This window comes from Oncorhynchus tshawytscha, linkage group LG22, assembly GCF_018296145.1.
Source record: "Oncorhynchus tshawytscha isolate Ot180627B linkage group LG22, Otsh_v2.0, whole genome shotgun sequence".
NCBI lineage: Eukaryota > Metazoa > Chordata > Actinopteri > Salmoniformes > Salmonidae > Oncorhynchus > Oncorhynchus tshawytscha.
In genome coordinates this window covers 15170079-15194762 of record NC_056450.1, presented here as the reverse complement: position 1 = coordinate 15194762, position 24684 = coordinate 15170079, and the positions used below count along the sequence as shown (strand labels likewise).

Genomic DNA, 24684 nt, shown 5'->3' with positions numbered 1-24684 from the left:
TAACATCTGCTAACCAAGTGTATGTGACAAATAACATTTGATTCGATTTGATTTGATTTAGAGTGTACAGGTCGCAATGGTGGGTAGTGTATGGGGGTTTGGTGACAAAATGGATGGCTCTGTGATAGACTGCATCCAGTTTTTTGAGTAGAGTGTTGGAGGCTATTTTATAGATGACATCACCGAAGTCGAGGATCAGTAGGATGGTCAGTTTTACAAGGGTATGTTTGGCAGCATGAGTGAAGGATGCTTTGTTGCGATATAGGAAGCCGATTCTAGATTTAATTTTGGATTGGAGATGCATAATGTGAGTCTGGAACGAGAGTTTACAGTCTAACCAGACACCCAGGTATTTGTAGTTGTCCACGTATTCTAAGTCAGAGCCATCCAGAGTAGTGATGCTGGACAGGCGAGCAGGTGCGGGCAGTGATCGGTTGAATAGCATGCATTTAGTTTTCCCTGCGTTTAAGAGCAGTTGGTGGCCACGGAAGGAGAATGGTATCGCATTGAAGCTCGAATGATCATGTCAACATCATACTTTCAAAATCTTAGCTAGCAAGCTAGACAAGCAGTCATCATCATGAATCAATCTACTGGCAAATCCTTTTCAAACCTTGTCATATGAAGAGAAATTATAGATAAAACGTATCAGTGCTCATCGGCCATTGGACATAAACATTACACAACAAGTTGGAAATCTTAAATTCAACATTGAGTGGTTTGGAAGGAATCAGTGTCTAACTGCAAGCATCGCAAAGCAATCACTTTTTGCTTCCCTTGCCCGCTATTTGGTGGAGAGGGTGCGTGTTCCAAGTCTGGGTTTAAGAGTCTCTTTTCCAAGCTTCAAAGGATAAACATAAACACGCAACACCATGGGCCAGAAAAACTTGAATACATTGGCCATGCTCTCAATCCTGCATGATTTCTGCCACGTTCAAAACAACTGGAAACTCGGAACTGGGAAATCTAAGACTTGAAGGAGTTCAAGACACCTGGGAACTCTTGAGTGGTCATCCAACTGGGAATTCCAAGTCGGGAACTCGGGCCTCTAAAGAAGGCCAGAAGATCACTGACGTCATGATTTCACCTTGTTTTTTTCCCCAGAGTTCCCAGTTGTCTTGAAAGCCCCATAAATCCAAAGAATGCCAGACTTTAATGACAACGTTTCATGACAAACATGTCTTATATGCTGCTGCATAAATTATGTAATATGCCAGGGAGATATGTATACTGTAGCTAAGAAAGTAATACTAAGTGTATGTTGTGTAGTAAGCTGTTAGTAGCCCATGTGCCTCACCCTAATAATTTGGTCCCTTTCCCCCTGAACAGCCTACTGTTCTGACTTGGTGGTGCACATGTAGCCTATAACCTGTTTTAGAGAAATGTCATCATTGAATATTGTAAGAGCTTTCATTGTCTCTTTATATGCCCCCTTTATTTATCATACAGTTATAACTTGGTGTACACGGAGAATACTGTAAGAATGGCCTGTGTTCTGAATTCTGTCGCTGTACACTTCAAAAGTGCTGAACAAATAGTTATATTGACTACGTCCGTCCTAGCTCACTCATCGATGTCTTGATCAAAATTACGGATTGCATCTTATCTACTCACCGTTCCCTTATACCATAGTTTGTATATCTCAGCTGTCAGTAGAAACCACATTTGTTTAAGAAAGTCAGCCATATCAGCTATGTTTTTTAAAAGGCAGTAAATGAGGCTGAATGAACAGTTTCGTTGCCAGACAAGGCTCCGCTGATAGCCAGGTGTAGCGGTGGTAAGGATTTACTCCATGGTGCTGAAAAGAAAGCTCTGCTGTTGGGACAGCTTTATGTAGGCCCTAACAGTTTCTGGGCACTGGTTTTCACCATTATAGTGCAATTAATGTATTGTTTAGTGTTCTGTAGTGAGTTTTCCCCACCAAGATGTACATGCTAAAATCGCCACCGACCATTTTACATTAAACTTCAACGGGGTAGGGAAGTCACAAGGATCCCAGATAGCAGGACCGGTATAAAAAGTACAGCGAAACTCTTACTTGCAAGCACCGTCAACAGTGCAGTACAATATCAACTGGATGGTAATTTTCAATGGAGAAAAATTGTGTGACTTAATATAGCTATTTCAAATCATTTGTGTGGTAGTTGAAGAAGTAAAAAGTGTTTCAAAGATGTATTCCAGAGGTTTTATATACTTTTTATCCAGTAGTTTTGAAAGTAGAACTCACGAGCCAAAATTGTGTACAACGTCATTCGTTTTGTATGATATGTTACCTCCTGCCATATATATATATATATATTTTTTAACCTTTATTTTACTAGGCAAGTCAGTTAAGAACAAATTCTTATTTTCAATGACGGCCTAGGAACAGTGGGTTAACTGCCTGTTCAAGGGCGGAACGACAGATTTTGTACCTTGTCAGCTCGGGGATTTGAACTTGCAACCTTTCGGTTACTAGTCCAATGCTCTAACCACTAGGCTACCCTATCTTCTTTTTGTGCAATTCATATGATATATAGCGAATTCCAATTCATACAATCTGTTACAAATTTGTAAAGGAGTGACTGTTTTATAAATAGCTGATAGTAGCCTTCAGTGGGAGACTAGGTAGTAGTAGTAGGCTTATACAGTCGAATCTAACAAGTGAACAGTTGATCTTTTACATTGAAGTAGGCCTTAGTAAGATACTGTCAGTACCATAATTGCATTTTTTTTTCATAGCCTGCCTATGTTTCAGAATATTTAGGTTGGGGAAAATGTCAATGCAAAACATTGTTGAATTCTAACGTTCTGCGGACAGGTGCACAACCATTTGTATTGTTTTCTCTTCCAGAAACTGACAGTCATTTTCCAGATACAGCATACATTACTGCTAAAGATTAAAATATCCTGCTAACAGAGTAAATAGACCGCTAGTTTATGTAAAATATTTGACAATATGGGTAAGCTAGAGTACTGCTGTGCAATAGGAGCGTGACATCGTTTCCTATTATCAGACCTCAGGACAAGACCCAGATGCAGACAGTTTGAAGTAACAAAAGTGTATTACAACAACAGTGGCAAGCAAACAACAGGTCAGGGTAGGCAGAGGTCAGTAATCCAGAGCAGAGTCCGAAAGATACAGAATGGCAGGCAGTCTCAGGGTCAGGGCAGGCAGGGGTCAGTAGTCCAGGGCAGTGTCACAAGGTACAGAACGGCAGGCAGGCTCAGGGTCAGGGCAGGCAGGGGTCAGTAATCCAGGGCAGTGTCACAAGGTACAGAATGGCAGGCAGGCTCAGGGTCATTGCAGGCAGAATGGTCAAAACCGGGAAAACTAGAAAACAGGGATGAGAGAGAAAAACAGGAGTACAGAAAAAGCGCTGGTAGGCTTGTCGAGACAAGACGAAGTGGCAACAGACAAACAGAAAACATAGGTATAAATGCACAGGGGGGCCTCCCGAGTGTCGCAGTAGTCTAAGGCACTGCATTGCAGTGGTAGCTGTGCCACTAGAGGTCCTGGTTCGACTCCAGGCTCTGTCACAGCTGACTGCAACCGAGAGACCCATGGGGGGGTGGACAATTGGCCCAGTGTCGTCTGGGTTAGGGGAGAGTTTGGCTGGCAGGGATGTTCTTGCCCATCGCGCACTAGCGACTCCTGTGGCAGGCCGGGTACGCTGACATGGTTGCCAGGTGTACGGTGTTTCCTCCAACACAATGGTGCGGCTGGCTTCTGGGTTAAGCGAGCAGCGCGTGTCAAGAAGCTGTGCGGCTTGGCTTGGCTTGGCTTGGCTTGGCTTGGCTTGGCTTGGGCTTGGCTTGGCTTGGCTTGGCTTGGCTTGGCTTGGCTTGGCTTGGCTTGGCTTCGCTTGGCTTGGCTTGGCCGCTTGGCTTCGCTTGGCTTCGCTTGGCTTGGCTTGGCTGTGTTGTGTTTTGTTGTGTTGTGTTGTGTTGTGTTGTGGAGGACGCACGGCTCTCAACCTTCACCTCTCCCAAGTCTGCACGGGAGTTGCAGCAATGGGACAAGACTGTAACTACCAATTGGATACCACGAAAAAGGGGTATAAATACACAGGGGATAATTGGTTACACATGGAGGGTGTAACCAATTAAGCACAAGACAGGTGAAACAAAGACAGGTGAAACACAAGACAGGTGAAACAAGCACAAGACAGGTGAAACAGGTCAGGGTGTGACACCTATTTAATCTCAGAACCTATACCAAGGCAGGACATAGAAACACAACAATCTAATGATAAACTAACAATTTGTCTTTTGCATGCCTGGCCTAATTCCAATAGCTATACTGCAAATAAATGGTGTTATTTTCTGAAAAGGTGCATGGAGGAGCCTAAGTAGCCCCAGGACTTCTAGTAGAGGTACATTAAAGTAGTAATAGTTCATGTTTAAGACAGGTAGGCCATGGCCAGGTTAGCTACAGGAAGTGGGGTCACTATTGTAGTTTGATTAGTGAGTGTGAGGGTTGTTTATAGCAGGCTATTTTATGGGTTGGGGTGAGATGTGTGGCACAATCAGTCTTAAATAAAAGTTAAATGGGCTCTCCTAGTGATATCATTTGATTGATCAGATTGGAAAAACAGAGAAGCAGACCAAGATTTCATAAGCTTATAGTTTTTATGTGAGTTTTTGGGAAAGTGGACAATATTGTATTTGTTTGTAAAAGTTGAGAGAAAGTAGTTGATGCAGTTACCAAAACAGCTGTATTGTTGAATTGGTAGAAGATGTTTAACATTCTGATTTCAGATTTAAATAGCAGAGAATAAACCCATATTTCACACGTTCTGTGTTTTTACGGCAGATTTTTAATGGAATATCTACATAGGAGTACATAGGCCCATTATCAGCAACCATCACTCCTGTGTTCCAACGGCATGTTGTGTTAGCTAATCCAAGTTTGTAATTTTAAAGGCTAATTGATCATTAGAAAACCCTTTTGCAATTATGTTAGCACAGCTGAAAACTGTTGTGCTGATTAAAGAAGTAATAAAACTGGCCTTCTTTAGACTAGTTGAGTATCTGGAGCATCAGCATTTGCTGGTTCGATTACAGGCTCAAAATGGCCAGAAATAAAGAACTTTCTTCTGACACTCATCCGTCTATTCTTGTTATGAGAAATGAAGGCTATTCCATGCGAGAAATTGCCAAGAAACGGAAAATCTCGTACAACGCTGTGTACTACTTCCTTCACAGAACAGCGCAAACTGACTCTAACCAGAATAGATAGAGGAGTGGGAGGCCCCGGTGCAAAACTGAGCAAGAGGACAAAGTACATTAGTGTCTAGTTTGAGAAACAGACTCCTCACAAGTCCTCAACTGGCAGAATCATTAAATAGTACCTGCAAAACACCAGTCTCAACGTCAACAGTGAAGAGGCGACTCCGGGATGCTGGCCTTCTAGGCAGAGTTCCTCTGTTCCTCTGTTCCTCTGTCTACTGTGTTCTTTTGCCCATCTTAATCTTTTATTGGCCAGTCTGAGATATGGCTTTTTCTTTGCAACTCTGTCTAGAAGGCCAGCATCCTGGAGTTGTTTTGCGGGTACTGTATAATGAAGCTGCCAGTTTATCCGGTGAAATTGCAGAGCGCGAAATTCAAAATACAAAAATCGTAATATTAAACATGAATGAAAATACAAGTGTCTTACATCGTTTAAAAGCTTAACTTCTTGTTAATCCAACCGCTTCGTCAGATTTCAAAAAGGCTTTACGGTGAAAGAATACCATGTGATTATCTGAGGACAGCGCCCCGCATACACCAGCATTAAGAACATTTTCCAAACCAGCAGAGGCATCACAAAAATCAGTAATAGCGGTAAAATAAATATTTTACATTGAAGATCTTCCTCTGTTTGCAATCCCAAGGGTCCCAGCTCCACAACAAATGGTTGTTTTGTTCAATAAAGTCCTTTATTGAAACAAGTCAAACAACATTTGTACTCAATCCTCAGGTACCCTAATATGTAAATAAAATGATACAATTTAAGACGGAATGTAGTATGTTCAATACCTGAGATAAATAACGAAGTGTGTGCCCTCATCCACGCGCGCCACAAGACTACAGTCCAAATAAGAGCCATCTTGAAAAACTACAACTAGTAACTCATTTTTCAAAAAACAAGCCTGAAACTCTTTCTAAAGACTGTTTACATCTAGTGGAAGCCATAGGAACTGCAATCTGGGAGGAATTCCTTTGAATATCCCATAGACAAGCATTTGAATGGACTGTGACTTCAAAATAAAAAAATTCTGAATGGATTCTCTTCGGGTTTTCGCCTGCCATATCAGTTCTGTTATACTCACAGACATTATTTGAACAGTTTTAGAAACTCCAGAGTGTTTTCTATCCAATGAACAATGTTGGCAGCAAACCCAACACCAGCAGTGGTCGGTCACAAAAGACAAAGCCTCATGCTGGATTATTTTTAGTACATTGCTAGAACTGACAAAAACAAATGTATTGTCGTGTCAGAAGATGGCAGCGTGTGGAACAGAGATAAAAGGGAAAAACCCTGCCAACCTCAAAGTTCATCTGAACAGCACCCACAAAGAAATTCAGGATAAAGACAAGGTGAGAGAGCTATTATTTTATTTTTGGAATTAGGCCAGGATTTAACTCCTGGTATCATATGAACACACATAAGATGTGAAACATTTGTAGAATTGTAGGAAATTAGCTTTAAACCTGCAAATTTGTGAACAGTTCCAACAGTTTGGGGTCACATGGGTTGCAAGGTGGGGGTTTGTTATTACGCTGATAAATGACAATATTGTTCCGGACCTTTGCCACCTAGGAAATGTGTGTGCCCGGACCGTCTCAAATAGTACTTGAGTATACCCCTGCTTTAGGCCCACAACACATAAATGGCTCCTAGCCTCCCATGCATAATACTACTTTCTGTCTCTAACACTAACATTGAAACTAAATCATGTAAAAACAAAATATTAATGTTTTTATCAAACTGAACTCAAACTATTAAACTGAATAAAAACTATCAAATCTAGTCTGAAAACTAACTGAAACTGAACTGAACCCCCCACCCCCGCCAAATTTTCAATTTCTGAAAGTTCTATGGCAGTTAAGCTTAATGAAAGTAGTTGATGCGGTTCCTAAAACAGCTTGTACCTCTTGATTGGTAGAAGATAATTCTGTTCTGATTTCAGGTTTGAATAGCAGGAAGTAGACCAATATGTCATACCCTCTACATGTTGTTCTAAAGTGCTGGGAAAGTGCTACACAGTAAGCTATAAATAAAGAAAATGTGTTGCCGTCCATCACATTTGCAGACATTTATTCTGTCATGAAGACACCAATAAAAGACGGAAGATTGTTTCACTGCAAGGACACTTTTTAATATATCAGAAGCAATAAATATTCACATCTCAATTCTCTACTCTTCCAGTTAATACTTACTACATACACAAATTAAATTCTTAAGATCATGTTTAAAATAATATCAATTTGTTCTCTGACATACAAACACTTAATTACTGCAATTTATTCTCTCACCCTCAGTCTAAAATAAAAAATAATTCAATATTCAAACCAAAGTCCCCTACTCATCTTTCTCTCTCACACACGCACGCACACACACACACACACCTCAATATAATATGTACATTCAGATTTATACAGTACAATCCATTCAATAAGTGCAGATATATTCATGCAAGAGGGGTCACAAAGGGACAATACAGAGGGAATTATGCAGGAAAAAGCCAACAAAAAAACTTCAACCTCAACCACCCCTAAAACCTTACATTTTTCCCTGACTACCCATATTCTTGTTCTGGCTTTTAACATTAATCTGTCTCTTCTTTGTCCACAAGTATTGTCTAGCATGTATAACTACAATTCACCATCCTAAATCTAAATGATTCCCTTTATCCTGAAACACGAATCCCTTGTTCAATCTACCATTGTTCAAACACAGTGCAATAGAAGGACAGAGAGAGGAAGTAAGAAAGGTGGTCAACAGAGACGAGAAGATTAACAAACCTGTTTGATCTAATGACAAGCCCATTCAATAAGGGTGCTGGGGTGTAGGCTATTAGAGTTCTCTGAGGACTGGCAAGGGGGTATGTGAGGAGGGTGTTTAAAATAATGCCATTTTTGACTTTAAGACACCACGTGTGCAAAACCACAAAACTATATTACAAAGCGTGCTTGTTCAAAGACATAGACCATCCAAACACACGCCATGTGAGAAACTCTCTCAACAAGACCAGATGCTTCTGAGTGAGTCCCATGATAACAGTGAGGATAACAGGGAGGATAACAGGGAGGACTGCAGGGTCACCAATGAAATGAGGATCATTGTCCATGAGCAGGTAAAAGGTCAAAGCCCTTATAAGGGGATCTTTCAGAGGGGTCTGAGGTGGGAAAGCATATTTATTCATATGCATTTTGACTCCAATTAACCATTTTGTTTTGGACATTGTGCAACTACTAGTTCACACAATCACCAGTCTCCTATAGGGTACACAACTCTCTAAGAACAAAAATTGTCCTAAATATGAACTAATATTTTTAACATTCAATAATAATAACTGAAAATAGAAGTTATCAATGGCAACCATCATAGAGAACAAAAATAAATCACACTTTATAACACCCTCATTACATACAAGTATGAGGGAATGAATAAGTGTATATATCCTCTGTATAATCTTTTTTTTTTCAATCAATCAAACATCTGTAATATCTAATTAATCACTGGATCAAAACAGTTATGTTAGTAGACAATATTCATCATACTCAGCAATTACATATGTAACATTTATACAACAGCAAAAAAGCTTAAAAACATTCAAAAATATTATTGGTAGCATCATTAATCCACACACCCTATAGGGAATGCATGTAAATCCTATGAAACCAGCTGACTTCTCTTTACATGTAAAAGACCATAGAGCCTAAGACTGCCATTGAACCGTGAGTCATAAAAGCTGAAGACAAAGCAAATGTCTCTGAGGTCTACTTTAAAAAAGGATACCTTTCAGTGATGAAGACCTGCCGTGGTAATTGACAAACTTATTATGAAGCTGAATAAATTTAATTTAATAAATTTAAAATTATTGCAAAATCGAGGGGATTCATTTTGCAACTATCCTCCATGGCTGTTTACAACGCACAACCCTGCTGGAATGTGTTTAGTGGTGAAGTCTTTTCCCATATCCAGGTGGGTGGAGATGGTCTTTCTGTTGGTCAGCAATGTCCTTATCTCAACAACACCAGAACCAAATCTCGCGTGTTTTCATCGTCAGATTTGCCACCATTCATAACGTTGCACGATTACATGTTGGTACTTTATGTTTAAAACACTCTCAAGCTCATGTCTTGGCAAAGTCCAGAGTTTCAAATTATACTTCAGACAGTGAAACACTGGGTACAGGTCCTCTACTGTACATTTACATTTACAACCAGCATCAGTTCTATGGCTAGAGAAATTGTTGATTTTGTGTGTGTGTGTTTTAATGGTTTTTCCTGCCTGCCGCCAACTTCAACATCATTGCGCCTACCTGTGACTCTCCCTTATGAGTTTGTGTGCTGAGAGCTGATAGAGTTCACCTGAGAAACTACATTTATGTGGGCATTGCTTTATGTGTGTTTATTCTTCCTGTGTGTCTTGTATGTGTTCAGCTATATGCATGTAATTTAGCTCCAACTCTCTTTCCTTTGCTCTCTCGGTCTACATGTGTGGGAAGCGGAGGTGAAAGTAGCAGAGACGAAATAAGTTGCGTTTCTTCTTGTCACTGGTGCTGTTGTTACTGCTGCTGCTGTCCTGCTCACCTCTACAAGCCCTGGCTCTATCCCTGTCCCTAGCTCCGCCCCCTTCCTCCATTCTGCCCTCTGACCTCTGCCTTCTGTGGCCCCACGTTCTGCTGCTCACACCACCGTGCTGATCCGGTTGATAGGTTTGGATTTGGAGCTGCCGCCTGTGCCAGTCGCCCCAGGTCCCGTCACCTGGGGCCCCTGCTGATGCTGACCGGGGTGCTGGGGGGTGAGGGCAAAGAGGCATAAGGGGGATAAGGGGGTAGAAGGGGGGGTAAAGGGGAGTGGGGAGGGGGAGGGGGATAGAAGAGAGAGGAGGGTACAGGGGCTGATACTGGGCGGCGGGCGCAGCGTGATGGGTGTTGACGGAAGCGGACGGCTGCTGATGCTGATGTTGGTGGGGCAGCGTGCCAAAGATGAAGCGAGATTGATGTGGGTGGGGGCGGGGTGCGGCGCGGCACTGAGGGGGTGCCCGGGATGGGTGTGGGAGTGTGCGTGGGGGTGCGGGTGGGAGTGAGACAAAGTCAGAGGAGGTTTGCCTGGCATGGCGCCTGCCCTGATAGAGTGTGTGGGCTGTGTGTGGTACATGGTGAACTGGGGGTTCTGAGAATGTTGGGAGTGAGGAGAAAGGGGGGGAGGACAGCCCACCGCCATGTTGCTGTAGCGACCCTGCATGCCATGCTGGGAAAGCTGGGAGAGATGGGCCAGCTGCTGGAGCTGGGTGTGAGGGGGGCCAATAGGAGGGCGACAGGGGAACGGCCCTCTCTGAAGGATATGAGGGGGCACGCCCCCGCCTGGCAAGGGAGGAGGGCCAGCTTGGACGTGGTAGCGATGGTGATGGTAGTAGGGAGGAGGGGGCTGCACAGCGGCCGTGTGGCAGTACTGAGCATGCAGGGCCTGGATCTTGGAAGGGCCCCCCTCCGACTGGCACAGAGATGATGGGGAGTGAGGAGGGGGCCCTCCCGTAGTGGGTGGGGGGACAGGGGCGGGGTAGGGTGGCCCCGGTGGTATAAGGGGACTTGGCGGCTTGACGCGTTTGCTGCCGAATAGAGAGCCCAGGAAGGAGCCCGTATTGCCCCCCCCAGGGCCGCTCCCCACCCCCGCTCTCTCTACACTGCTGGGAACCCCCCCAACTCCCGTCCCAGCAGCGGTGTGTTGTTGCCCCGGCCCACCCCCCACCCCCGTTCCGGGGCTCAGGATGGGGCGATGCAGCCGGTAGTCTTCTGTAGGGTAGCAGCCTGGGACCACGCCCGGAACCGGGTAACGCTGGTGCGGCTGGGGGCTGCTAATGATGGAACCCTGAGGAAGACAAAGAGGAAGAGGAAGGAGAGTTGAGAAGGAGTTCTGGAAAGGAAGTAATTCATGCATATGACATCCTATCAGAATGCCTTGGAGAAATCACCGAAACACTGCAATGACAAACACCACAACACCTGCAAAACAACAACAAACCAATGAAATGTTTTTTTTTGACAATGCAAGAATGGAGAAGAACAAGAGTTGAGAACAAGAACATGCACAGGCTGTTGTGAGAGCACAGAAGTATGAAAAGCTCATTCCAGAACACACGCATGCACATGTCAGTCACACATGTCAGTCACACACATAAAACACACAGAGCATGCTGAGGAAGGGGTCAAGGATGAGGACGAGGGGAAAGACTAGGCGTTTATGGCTCTATTAAAGGGATGGCTATGTTTAAGGTATACGTATTAAAGGGGCAGGTACACCATTCAGTTTGTCCATTCAGACTTACTTCCATGGTACTGTCGAGGGAGCCAACACTGTTTCTGCGATCACGTTTCCCTGCACCCAGCCAGGAAGAGGCAGGTTACGAAAGAGAGGAAATAGAGTAACAGAATGTTGCAGAGTGGGGTTGCGGAGAGGTGAGAGATATGACTTGCAGAAGCTAGTGTTCTTTCATGTGCCAGAGATAATAGAACAAGATGAGACCAGAAGAAGCAAAGGAAGAATCTCAAGCAGCCCCATGGACAAGGTACCCTCTACTCTCAGTGTCCAGACATTAGTGTCTGAAGAATTTCTATGAATCCTTATAAAGATCACAGTCAGTCAGTAAAAAGAGCATATAGAATATCTCTATTAAAACGTCAGGATTACAGAGTATTTTATTAGCATAAGACACAATTTCCAGGAAGTGGTTTGTATGTACTTTCTATATATACACTACTGTTCAAAAGTTTAGTGTCACTTAGAAATGTCCTTGTTTTTGAAAGAAAATGTAATTTTTTTGTCCATTAAAAATAACATCAAATTGATCAGAAATACAGTGTAGACATTGTTAATGTTGCAAATGACTATTGTAGCTGGAAACGGCAGATTTCACATAGGTGTACAGAGGCCCATTATCAGCATCCATCACTCCTGTGTTCCAATGTCATGTTGTGTTTGCTAATCCATGTTTGTCATTTTTAAAGGCTAATTGATCATTAGAAAACCCTTTTGCAATTATGTAAGCACAGCTGAAACTGTTGTTCTGATTAAAGAAGCAATAAAACTGGCCTTCTTTAGACTAGTTGAGTATCTGGAGTATCAGCACTTGTGGGTTCGATTACAGGCTCAAAATGGCCAGAAACAAAGACCTTCCTTTCCTTTTCTTTACAGAGCTGCAAAGAAAAAGCCATATCTCAGACTGGCCAATAAAAATAAAAGATTAAGATGGGCAAAAGAACACAGACACTTCACTGTTGATGTTGAGACTGGTGTTTTGCGGGTACTATTTAATGAAGCTGCCAGTTGAGGACTTGTGAGGCGTCTGTTTCTCAAACTACACACTCTAATGTACTTGTCCTCTTGCTCAGTTGTGCACTGGGGCATCCCACTCCTCTTTCTATTCTGGTTAGAGCCAGTTTGTGCTATTCTGTGAAGGGAGTAGTACATAGCATTGTACGAGATCTTCAGTTTCTTGGCAATTTCTCGCATGGAATAGCCTTAATTTCTCAGAACAAGAATAGACTGACGAGTTTCAGAAGAAAGTTCTTTGTTTCTGGCCATTTTGAGCCTGTAATCGAACCAACAAATGCTGATGCTCCAGTTTTATTGCTTCCTTAATAATCATAACAACAGTTTTCAGCTGTGCTAACATAATTGCAAAAGGGTTTTCTAATGATCAATTAGCCTTTTAAAATGATGAACTTGGATTAGCTAACACAACGTGCCATTGGAACACAGGAGGGATGGTTGCTGATAATGGGCCTCTGTAGATATTCCATAAAAAACAACATCTACACTGTATTTCTGATACATTTTATGTTATTTTAATGGACTTTTTTTTTTGCTTTTCTTTCAAAAACAAGGACGTTTCTAAGTGACCCCCAAAATGTTGAACGGTAGTGTATGTGTGTGTGTTTTCTTGTGTGTCTGTTTGTGTGTGTATGTTTTACCTCCATCTGATAGGTCTCGGAGAGATGAGCTGAGCGCAGAGCGTTTGAGTCCCTCTCCCGCAGAGTAGTTGTCATCTAGACTGGGCCTTCCCATTGTGCCGTTCGCCACCTCACCCTTCACACCCACTCCACCTCCGACCAAGCCGGTCAGCAGGCCAGTCCGCATCACGCCTTTCTGCTTCTCCAACTCGGCTACGGAGAGAAAGAGAGATTGAGAGGAAGACCGAGAGAAGATTGACAATAGAAATAGTTCATACACATCACTACCTTTCTTCCTGTATTTCACTTACAGGTGGATAGGGTAAGATGCAGGAAAGCAATAGTTACTCTACTACACCTTCGAGCCACACACAGCAGTAGTTCCCCATAATGACCAACAGGGGGAGGTGTACTCACACTCCACTCTGTACTTCTCCATCTCCTGCACCTCAGCGATACTCTCTTTAAGGTCACTGACAAAGCGGGTGCGGTCCTGCTGGCTGGGAGCCATAAACACGATAAGGACCTTCCTCTCTCCACCCAACACTGCTGAGGTCAGACGGATACCGTGGGGGTAGTCTGGGTGACAGAGGCAGACAGAGAAAGAGAATCATGTAAAAACATAACATTTACCATCTGGCTGTTAACTTCATGACCTATGTTGACAGACAGAGACACACACAGAGTGAAACGAGAGTGAACTCATTCAAAGATACGAGAGGAGCATATTCATCAACTTAATGGGGGGAGAGAAAGAGTACAGAGCGTACAGAGAAGAAAACTACTGATAAGTAAATGTGCAGATGTCTGGAGGGGTTTAGTGTTGAATATGAGGAAGAGGCAGAGGAGGAAACAGGCTCTCACATGAGTTCTGGAACATGTGGACTTGCATCTCCACCAGAGGGAAGGACTGTCTGAAACTGTACGTCACAGAAGTCTTCTTCTTCTGGAAAATCTTAGTCACCTGAGAAGGCACATGGAGAAAAGAGAACATTATATATATTTCTACATTGTTTAGGATAGCCTGATGGTCTCCAACTCTCCATACGCATTAGCAGGAGGCTCTCATAGGAGTTCCCATTGTTAGGAGGATGCGTTAGGAAGCCTCACCACCAGCAGGTCGTTGAACAGGAAGACCTCTCGTTGGTGAACTCCTGTCCTCTGGGGTCGGTTGGGGTCAGGCACCTCATACAGCTGACAGCAGCATACCAGCCTGCGGTGTGGCAGAGACATCACCTACACAAAACACAAAGAAAGAAAATAGTTTCGTATTACATCTCCCTAAGGCTGAGCAGTAACAGCTTGTGTTACAGCTTGTCAATGCAGTAACACATAGCAACAACACATAGTACCACAGATGTTGACAGGCTAAACAGGGAAATGACACGGGGCTACAGTTACATTTCAAGCCCAGACAACTCACAGGCTTTTTGCCTACTATGACTCTCTCTACCGCCTGCACTTGGGACACGTGGTCGTCGTTGGTCCTTAGCTCCCACTTCTGGATGCGCTGGTAGATCCCAACCAACAGATCCCTGGGAATGTCCTGGCCGTTGTCCACTCCTGGTAGACACACAGGGAAAGAGAGAGGCTGTTAATGCGTTAAACGCGCCTACATCAGTCTACTTCCTGCTGTGTTTAAATATTTTGCTCATTTGATTGAAAAAAAACTATTTGATGGAAAGTGTCTTGCGTTATGAGTGTCTGGGAGGTAGCAGGCTCACTTTTATGTTCAAAACTCATACAACCCAAAAGGACGAGACAAACGCAGTGGAAATAGCCATCACTGATCACAGTGTACTGCCATGTTATAGTCTGGAGAATCTTGTTTCTCACATGAGGACCTTAAGTTCAATGTTACTCAGAGTGTTTTGTTTGTGTGCATGTTTATGGATCTGCTTGTTCCAACTGCACCTCTGAGGTTCTTGATGAAGTCCTCTATCTTCATCTTCCTCTCTGCCTTGACGTTGGGGCTGTACATATCCGTGTTGAGGAGGATGATGGCGAAGGCCAGGATGAAGATGGTGTCTGGGTTCTGGAACTGGCGGACCAGCGTCGGGTTACACACACAGTACCGCTGACTGGGGGAGAAAGGAGAACACGTTTCAAGTACTTTCAAGAGATAGTAGTAGTGTAGATTTAAGAGGGATTTCCAAAACAACAACACGCATTCTCACTGTACATTCAATCTATTTCCACAGAGTGTCTAACAACACAATAGACACATGAGTTGGACTATTGAACACACCTGAAAGCTTCTATGAGCCTCTCTACTTTCTGGGCTTCTCCTTGAACTCTAATCTGGGCCTGGAACTTCCTCAGAGCATCGTCCAGGTCCATACCTGAGAAGTCCATCTCGTCCACCACACAGCTATAACACACACAGGAGACACAGTCACTACTGTAACAGTAGCCTCTCCAATTACTTCTAGTAATCTCCTATTTACTGTATACTCCCATTCGGAATCCTCCCCCTCTCCGTCGCTCATTCCCTTACTCCAGTACGTCCTTGTTGAACTGTTTCTGCCGGTTGCCGAGGAATTCTCCGATCATCTGTCTGCTAAGGCCCTTCCTCTCCAGGATGAAGCGAGCGATCCCGACCGGAGTGTCGGACACAAAGCCTCTCTCGATCAGGTACTGTATCCCTTTTTCTGGCTTCCTGAGAATCACAAAGACCAATCAGACAATGACAAATCACAAGAGAACGACTCCCAATTCCCACGCAGTGACACTATATCCTGACTTTTCCTGTTTTGAAGGTTTTACATTCAAGGATTGTGATATGTGGTTGATTGTGACATGTGGTTGTTTTACATAGTTTAAATGTCAAATATAAATGGATTGCAAAAGTCTTACTTATTGAATAGGTTGAGTCCGATGCGGTACTGGCGTCTTTGCACCACGTCGTTGTTGAATGGCGGTGAGTCCCAGCTGTGTCGACTCTCTCTCTGGTAGGTCTGCTTGCCCAGAGGGGGTAGGGGCTCCCTCAGGCTGTCCTGAGACGAGGAGCCAGAGCTGCAGTTCACCGTCTCGTTGGAGTTGGTGGTGGAGTTGAGAGAGTCGTTGTCCCCGTCAGATAGACAGGGCTGCTCCAGGCCACCAGGGGCAGCGCAGCAGAGGAGGAGGAGGACAGGGGGTGGTGGGGGGCTGCTGGGGGAAGAGGAGGATGAGGGGGTGTCTGGGTACTGGTGGTGGTGGTGAGGGTGGTGGTGATGGTGGTGTGCCACGTGGTGGGGGATTTGAGTGGGCAGGGGGGGCCCCCGGCCAGGGGCGCGGGTCTGGCCCTGAGCTGCAGCTGTAGAGACAGAGCGGGGAGTGTTAGGGGAGTGTTTGAGTGTTCCCTGAGGAGAGCCTGCTCCTCCCGCTGGCTCCTGCTCGTAGATCTGTCTGCTGAGGGAGCCACGGTCTGAACGGTCGCTCATGTCCACGGAGCTGTCGCTGGGGGGCTCGATGGTGAGCAGGGGCAGGTGGGCGCCCCTCAGACGGTAGTCTCGACACTCTGTGCAGGGAGTGCTGCGACGGCTGTTACTGCTACCCCCTCCCTCAGTGTCCCTGCTGTCCTCACGGGCCCCCACGCCTCCCCCAGGGCCCCAGTACTCAGTGTCTGTGCTGCTGGGGGCCCGGTCCAGTGAGAGGGGCGAGGAGGGCATGCAGTCGTCCATGTATAGAGTGACATCACTGTAGGAGGTGGCTGTGCTGTCTCCGTGCATGCTAAGGCCCCCTCCCCCCCCCCGGGGTCTCTCACACAGGCCTCTCTGAGAGGAGGGGTTACTGCTGCTGCTCCACACACACTCCCCAAAGTCTTCCTGGGAGTCATCCCGCCCGCTACGGCAGGTCAGGGCGGTGTCCATGGAGTCAGCCAGGGACTTCACCTGAACGGCACATGGAGGGAGAGGATAGAACATCTTGGTACAGTAAGGGACAGATATTCAACCTGCAGTATGACAAAACAGAGACTCAAGCAGGAATAGAATCTCTAACTGAGAATTGATTTAACTAGTCACTTGATTCAACATATCACTGCTGTAGCGAATGCACCAGATGACTGGCCAACCTGTTTGGTGAAGGAGTCCTCCAGGTGTGTATAGTCTCCTGTCCTCTCTGCGTCAGGTGAATGAGGAGGGCCGATGCCCACGCTGTGTGTGAAGTTCGTCTGTGTTCCGGTCCCCTGCTGCTGCGGCTGGCGGTCGTCAAACGAGTACTGCAGCCGCATGTTGGACAGGATGATGCGTCGCGTCATGCGGCTCTCGGACGCCGAGCTGCGGAGGCGCTCAAAGTTCTTGTTCATGCGGTACTGGCGGAAGGCCGTCTGGATGGTCCGGGCTGCTCTGCGGCTCACAAAGGATCCACCATACTTCCTCTCCAACATCTCCACCTGACAGAGGAGACAGGACAGGGGACAGAGGAGTTATAGACAGGGCTACCACAACACTCACCGCCAGTAAAGTAATGCATGTTATCACGCTTGTTGTTTCTCTCTCTTTCTACACACAACACAAACGACATGGAGTTCAAACCATACAGTACAGACACATTCTGTATACACACGCCCACACCCCGGGGTACCTTCTTGTCCTGCAGGTCTGTGGAGAGCTCATAGCTGTCAGAGAGACTGGCCTTGCACCTCTTGTTCTCCTCCTCCTCCTGCTTGCGGAGGGCCAGGCTGGCAGGCTGATGGCGTGTTCGCAGTGCCCAGGCAAGGCTTGCCGAGCTGGGAGGGGCCACGCACGGAGGCCCCCGAGGGCCTGGAGGACCAGGACCACTGCTGCTGTCACTGTAGCGCTCTGTGCCACGCAGGTACGCTGTGGTCTGGCTGTAGGGGCCGTCTGAGTGGGCCCCGGGAGGCTCAGCACACTGGGTCTCTGTTTCCACACTGTGGGGACAGAAGGATTGAATGAGAGGGGAAAGGGCTTGATGAAAAGGGGACATACTTAACTTAGTCATCTCCAGCCCCAAACACAGATGTATTGTCCCTCATAGGTAAGTCACTCACATGTAGAAATTAGACCGGCGTGGCAGGAAACTTCTCCTGCTGGATCTCATGAGGGAAGAGGACCAGACTTACACACATTCACACGGGCACTTTGTACTCTCACCACAACAAAGATCAGAATTCACGCAGCTACTGTATATATGTTTTTTTATCATGTGCAGCAACCCTTCCAGTCACACCAATGGTAATAGAACATGATCGGAGCAGCATTTCCCATTCCTCCAAAATGTTCCTTGCACTGGACCTGACAGAATCACGTGTCGTTTCCTGCCTTGTGAACCAAAGTCTCTGCCCTCTCACTCCCTCTCTGACCCTTCTCTCTCTTTCTGTACCCTCTCTATCCCTCTTTGTTTGTCCAGGCCCGGAAAACTCCCTGTGCAGTTAATGTACTCCTGAGTTTAGTACCATTGTTCAGACTTCTCCCTCTCTCTGTCATACATTAAAATAACAGTTAAAAAAACAAAAACATTAGGGCAGTCATTAGCCACAAACACATTTCACTGCCATTGCCACATACCACTCATTCCACATCTGTCTGGAAAGACCAGGTGTTTACAATAACAGCCAATCGCATGCACGCATAGGACTGCACTTTTGACAAATAGATTATGAAACAGACACATACACAGGAACGCTAACTTTTCCCACTAGGCCTGTACAGTACTACAACACACACTTGTCTGACCTACTGTATGTAGCCTACAGAGCTGCATCTCTCCACACAGACATGTACAGACAGGCTAAGCAGCCAGCCTCCTATCCAGCCCAATAGTCCCCTCAGGCCCTGATCTTCCAGGAAATCCAACAGCTATTCCACTGTCCTGCTCTCTATCCCATGTAGCAACAGTCACCCAGAGAGCTAGTCAGCCAGTCCGTCAGTGAGTAACCACCTCACCACAGTCACAAGTCACATGCCCCTGCCTTGACTTCCTCCCTTCCCTTGCCACACCCACTCTGCCCAGGCGCTGCCCTCTGGTTCTTACTCACTTCCTGAAGAAAACATAACGACAGAGCAGAGGCCCAAGGAAACAGAAACTGGGGCAGCATGCAAATGTATGTGGGCAAAGCTTTATTCAGACTATAATGCAGGCCAACGTCATGGTAAAACCTTAGCCCACGTGTTGACAACATGCTCTGTAGGAATAGGGCACAACAATTAGGAAAGTTATGTTCTTTCTCTCTCTATTTGGTCCTCCCTTCTTCCTGTTTCTCTCCTTCTCTTCCCCTGAGAAGCAGTGGTTTCCTGTGGTTGGTGTGAAGCTGACAGAAAATATATGACGGGGAGGAAGGAACACTGGAGGACTATACAATTAGAACAGGGCAAACAACACCAATGATCCTTACACAACCACAGTAGACACATTAGTTAAGGTTGAGGATAATATGTTCTTTGTGTAATAGAGTGTTGCTGTTGCAACCGTCATGTGCACACGTCATAGTGGGTTTTCAACAGCATTTCCTGTTCCCCAGAAATACACGGTTTCCTCTGATTAAAAAAAAGGGTGAAACAAGGCAATAATACTGTGAAAGGCTGTTTGAACACAGGGAACCATAGCATGTCATGTACTAACAGTGGTCACAATGACTGGAGCCAGCTGTATAGAGACACAACTCTGACCACTCCACCACCACCTCTAAAAATGTTAGTGGCCAATATATCTGTTACATTTGTGTCAGTGGAGGCTGCTGAGGGGAGGACGGCTCATAATAATGGCTGGAACGGAGTTTATGGAACGGCATCAAACACATGGAAACCATGTGTTTGATACCATTCCACTAATTATAGCCATTACCACGAGCCGACTTCCCCAATTAAGGTGCACCAAGCCTTCTGTGATTTGCACTATACTTCACGTTGCATATGGCCAAGGAATATAAAGATAACCACCTTCTACTCTATTTATGTGTTATCAGACTTCTCTGAAAATGTACCGCAATTTCCTCTTGATAAGCTCTGGAGATCAGATCTCTAGCTTCAGTGAAAAACACTTTCAATATTTCCACTCTTTCTAATCATATTTAACCGGTCGAAAGTTTTAGAACATCTACTCATTCAAGGGTTTTTCTTTATTTTTACTATTTTAGAATAATAGTGGAGACATCAAGTGAAGATATCAAAACTATGAAATAACACATATGGAATCATGTAGTAACCAAAAAAGTGTTAAACAAATCAAAATAAATGTTACATTTTAGATTCTTCAAAGTAGCCACCCCTTGCCTCAATGACAGCATTGCACACTCTTGGCATACTCTCAACCAGCTTCACCTGGAATGGTTTTCCAACAGTCTTGAAGGAGTTCCCACATATGCTGAGCACTTGTTGGCTGCTTTTCCTTCACTCTGCGGTCCGACTCATCCCAAACCATCTCAATTTGATTGAGGTTGGGGGATTGTGGAGGCCAGGTCATCTGATGCAGCACTCCTTCACTCTACTCCTTGGTCAAATAGTCCTTACACATCCTGGAGGTGTGTTGGGTCATTGGTCATATCATATATAATATCATATTTTTGTCACATCATGTGATATTTGTCACATATGATATCATATTTTTGTCACATCATATATGATATCATACTTTTTGTCACATCATATATGATATCAGATTTTTGCCATATCATATATAATATCATACTTTTTGTCACATCATATATGATATCAGATTTACTTGATGTAACATCATCTCTTACTCCATTTCTTTCTCTGCCCCCGCCGCCTCACAAATGGAGAAACTGAGAAGGAAGAGGGGGTTGCTTAGTGACGGTTGCTGTGAGACCTATGTGGGCGGAGAGGCAGTTGAGGGATGAGAAGCACTGTTGCCATGACGATGGATTATTAACACCATTTAGGTCGGTGTAGATGCATTGTGGGCCGCGAGTGACGGACGTTCATCATGAGCATAATGCTGCAAGTGTGTGTTACAACGAATCTACTCAGTGTGTATACACACAGCACATAAATATATAGCACTGAGCAGGCTACTGTAGTTAGTCACACAAACAGATAGCAAACTCACGCACCCAGTCTCTATTGCAGGTCTGTCTTCCATCTGACACATAAATAGTATACAATTTACCACTGTGCACCACGAGAGTGCTCCTTTTATGGAGTGGAAAACATGGACAGTTGGTGACAAAGCCACACAGTTATACACCAAAAGATAGGGACACCACGCCGGCTGCCACATCACACAGGAGGACTCAGATGGCCTTTTTACGTCTGGCTCCCAGCCATATCCAAACCTAGGTCGCATCATATTACACATGAAAACACAACATACTTAACTATGCTTTCTAGGCTACTTATGATAACTCTCTGAACATCCTTGCTCTCATTTAACTCCTCCCCTCCCAAAGGCCTTCTCTGCTCTCCTCATCTCAATTTGATACCCCTGCTGTTGCCACTCCTCTTGCCACTCCTCCTGTGAGTGTTAGAGCGTTAGGGCGGCAGGTAGCCTTGCAGTTAGAGCTTTGGGCCAATAACTGAAAGGTCGCTGATTCTAATACCTGAGCCGACAAGGTGAAAAATCTGTCTGTGCCCTTGAGCAAGGCACTTTACCCTAATTTGTTCCAGGGGTGCCGTACTACGATGGCTGACACTGTAAAACAACACATTTCACTGCAACTATCCGATGTACTCATTCAAGGGTTTTCGTTTATTTGACTATTTTCTACGTTGTAGAATAATAGTGAAGACATCAAAACTATGAAATAACACATACGGAATCATGTAGTAACCAAAAAAGTGTTAAACAAATCAAAATATATTTTATATTTCAGATTCTTCAAAGTAGCCACCCTTTTCCTTGATGACAGCTTTGCACACTCTTCGCATTCTCTCAACCAGCTTCATGAGGTAGTCAACTGGAATGCATTTCAATTAACAGGTATGCCTTGTTGAATGTGGAATTTCTTTCCTTCTTAATGTGTTTGAGCCAGTCAGTTATGTTGTGACAAGGTAGGGGTGGTATACAGAAGATAACCCTATTTGGTAAAATACCAAGTCCATATTATGGCAGGAACAGCTCAACTAAGCAAAGAGAAATGACAGTCCATCATTACTTGAAGACATGAAAGTCAGTCAATCCGGAAAAGTTCAAGAACCCTTCAACTATAAAACTATAAAAGTGTATTTTAAGTGCAGTCGCAGAAACCATCAAGCGCTATGATGAAACTGGCTCTCATGAAGACCGCCAAAGGAAAGGAAGACCCAGAGTTACCTCTGCTGCAGAAGATATGTTCATTATAGTTACCAGCCTCAGAAATTGCAGCCCAAATAAATGATTCACAGAGTTCAAGTAACAGACCCATCTCAACATCAACTGTTCAGAGGAGACTGCATGAATCAGGCCTTCATGGTCAAATTGCTGCAAAGAAAACACTACTAAAGGACACCAATAAGAAGAAGAGACCACCGTGAAGAAGAGACCACCGTGAAGCATGGAGGAGGAGGTGTGATGGTGTGGGGGTGCTTTGCTGGTGACACTGTCAGTGATTTATTTAGAATTCAAGGCACACTTAACCAGCATGGCTACCACTCTAACGAGTGCGCTGGGAGTCGGGAAGCAAGTTCAGGGAGTGCATAATTTAATAAACAAATGAACAAAACAAGAAACACGAACAGCGCACAGACAGGAAACAGAAACAATGACGCCGGGGGAAGGAACCAAAGGGAGTGACATATATAGGGCAGGTAATCAAGGAGGTGATGGAGTCCAGGTGAGTGTCATAATACGCGTAACGATGTTGACAGGTGTGCACCATAACGAGCAGCCTGGTGACCTAGTGGCCAGAGAGGGAGCACACGTGACAACCACAGCATTCTGCAACGATACGCCATCCCATCTGGTTTGCGCTTAGTGGGACTATCATTTGTTTTTCAACAGGACAATGATCCAACACACCTCCAGGCTGTGTAAGGGTTATTTGACCAAGAAGGAGAGTGATGGAGTGCTGCATCAGATGACCTGGCCTCCACAATCACCCAACCTCAACCCAATTGAGATGGTTTGGGATGAGTTGGACTGCAGAGTGAAGGAAAAGCAGCCAACAAGTGCTCAGCATATGTGGGAACTCCTTCAAGACCGTTGAAAAAGCATTCCAGGTGAAGCTGGTTGAGAGAATGCCAAGAGTGTGCAAAGCTGTCATCAAGGCAAAGGGTTGCTACTTTGAAGAATCTAAAATCGAATATATATATATTATATATATGTAGAAAATAGTCAAAATAAAGAAAAACCCTTGAACAAGTACTGTACGTGACAATAAAACATATATTTTTTTGTGAAAAGCCCCAAATATGCTCCACCTTCCATTGCACCAACAACAGGGCGCTGTAATATTTTGACTCTTTAGACTGAATTAAACATGATAATGTTTTTCCTGCGTTTGTGACTGTGTTCATGTGTTCACATAATACGCTTACACAAAGTTGATATTGGAGTAAAAAGTTTGTTGTATAAATCATGAGGGTGACCATATCACAGATCTCATCAGAGCCTCATGTTTTATGGATCAGTCTCCTGTAGGCCTGTCACAGTGCTGCAACTGACTGAGGCCCTCTGTGGGGCTGCAGGTACACTCAGAAGGCACCAACATGACCCTCTTCACCTCGGATGAAATTCAGATTAGAAACCGATGGGGAACTTTTGACAATATGTGACGAGAAGAAGAAAGCAGAAGCAGAGAGGAGAGGAGGAGAGAAGTGAGTGGGGAAGAGATGTATTATCTGCAGTGTGAAACAGTGTCACCTCCTCGCTAGCTGCCCTCTGCCTCCTGTTCCTCCATATTCATTATTGATGGACTGCCTGTCAGCGTGTGTTGAAGAGGCAGGGCGGCAGCATGTCTCCATGGGCCCACAACAGGTGAGAGTTGCTAGGACTTTAAAAACACATGTGCTCCCTGCCATTGATGAGAAGTCATAATACTCTATTGATCTGCACTGTGACTGACCAAAGACTTACTTTAAAAGGCTCCTCTCACACAATTCTCCTTGTCCTGTCCTCTTGATCTCCCTGGTCTCTGTCTGTCCTTCACCCCTCACTTCTCCATCACCTCTCTCTTGTTCTGTCTCCACAACAGACCGCTAAACAGCCATCACTAGCACATCAGAGTCGGTCCCTTTTATATTGTGTTTACATATTGCATCACTCATTAAATATGTATATACTGTATTGTATTCAATACTACACCATTGACTGTTAAACAGCCATCTCCAGCACATCAGAGGCTGCTGCCTATAGACAGATTAGGAATCACTGGCCACTTAAAAAAAGAAAAAAAGAAACACTAAGCACTTTAATAATGTCCCCGTATCTTGCATTACTCATCTCATTTGTATAAACTGTACCAGATACTATTCTACAGTATCTTAGTCACTTTAATTGTGTGTAAATATTGCATCACCCATCTCATATGTTTATACTGTATTCTATACTACGCCACTGTATCTTAGTCCAATGGCGCTCTGACATATAGGTATTAATCCATTCCATACTTAGATTTACGTGTATTTTGGGTATATGTTGTGAAACTGTTAGATATTACTTG

General features: G+C 44.7%; 1 protein-coding gene across 5 annotated transcripts in view; it reads right to left on the bottom strand.

The window, feature by feature from the left end:
• Positions 1-7321: 7321 nt before the first annotated feature.
• Positions 7322-24684, bottom strand: part of LOC112247156 (IQ motif and SEC7 domain-containing protein 2) — a 52048-nt gene continuing 34685 nt past the window's right edge. For 2 of the 5 annotated variants that reach the window (XM_024415850.2, XM_024415852.2), the window contains 13 exons: positions 17712-18018; positions 17200-17520; positions 16002-17017; positions 15643-15804; positions 15394-15516; positions 15060-15226; positions 14569-14708; positions 14256-14381; positions 14010-14109; positions 13563-13724; positions 13167-13358; positions 11522-11571; positions 7322-11064 (listed from right to left, as the gene is read on the bottom strand). In XM_024415850.2, the coding sequence (XP_024271618.2) occupies positions 9880-11064; positions 11522-11571; positions 13167-13358; positions 13563-13724; positions 14010-14109; positions 14256-14381; positions 14569-14708; positions 15060-15226; positions 15394-15516; positions 15643-15804; positions 16002-17017; positions 17200-17520; positions 17712-18018 (4051 nt within the window). In that variant the 3' untranslated portion in view covers positions 7322-9879. Of the gene's footprint in view, positions 11065-11521; positions 11572-13166; positions 13359-13562; positions 13725-14009; positions 14110-14255; positions 14382-14568; positions 14709-15059; positions 15227-15393; positions 15517-15642; positions 15805-16001; positions 17018-17199; positions 17521-17711; positions 18019-18138; positions 19293-24684 lie in introns of those variants that run through there. The other 3 variants (XM_042303827.1, XM_024415853.2, XM_024415855.2) reach the window with 3 other exon arrangements.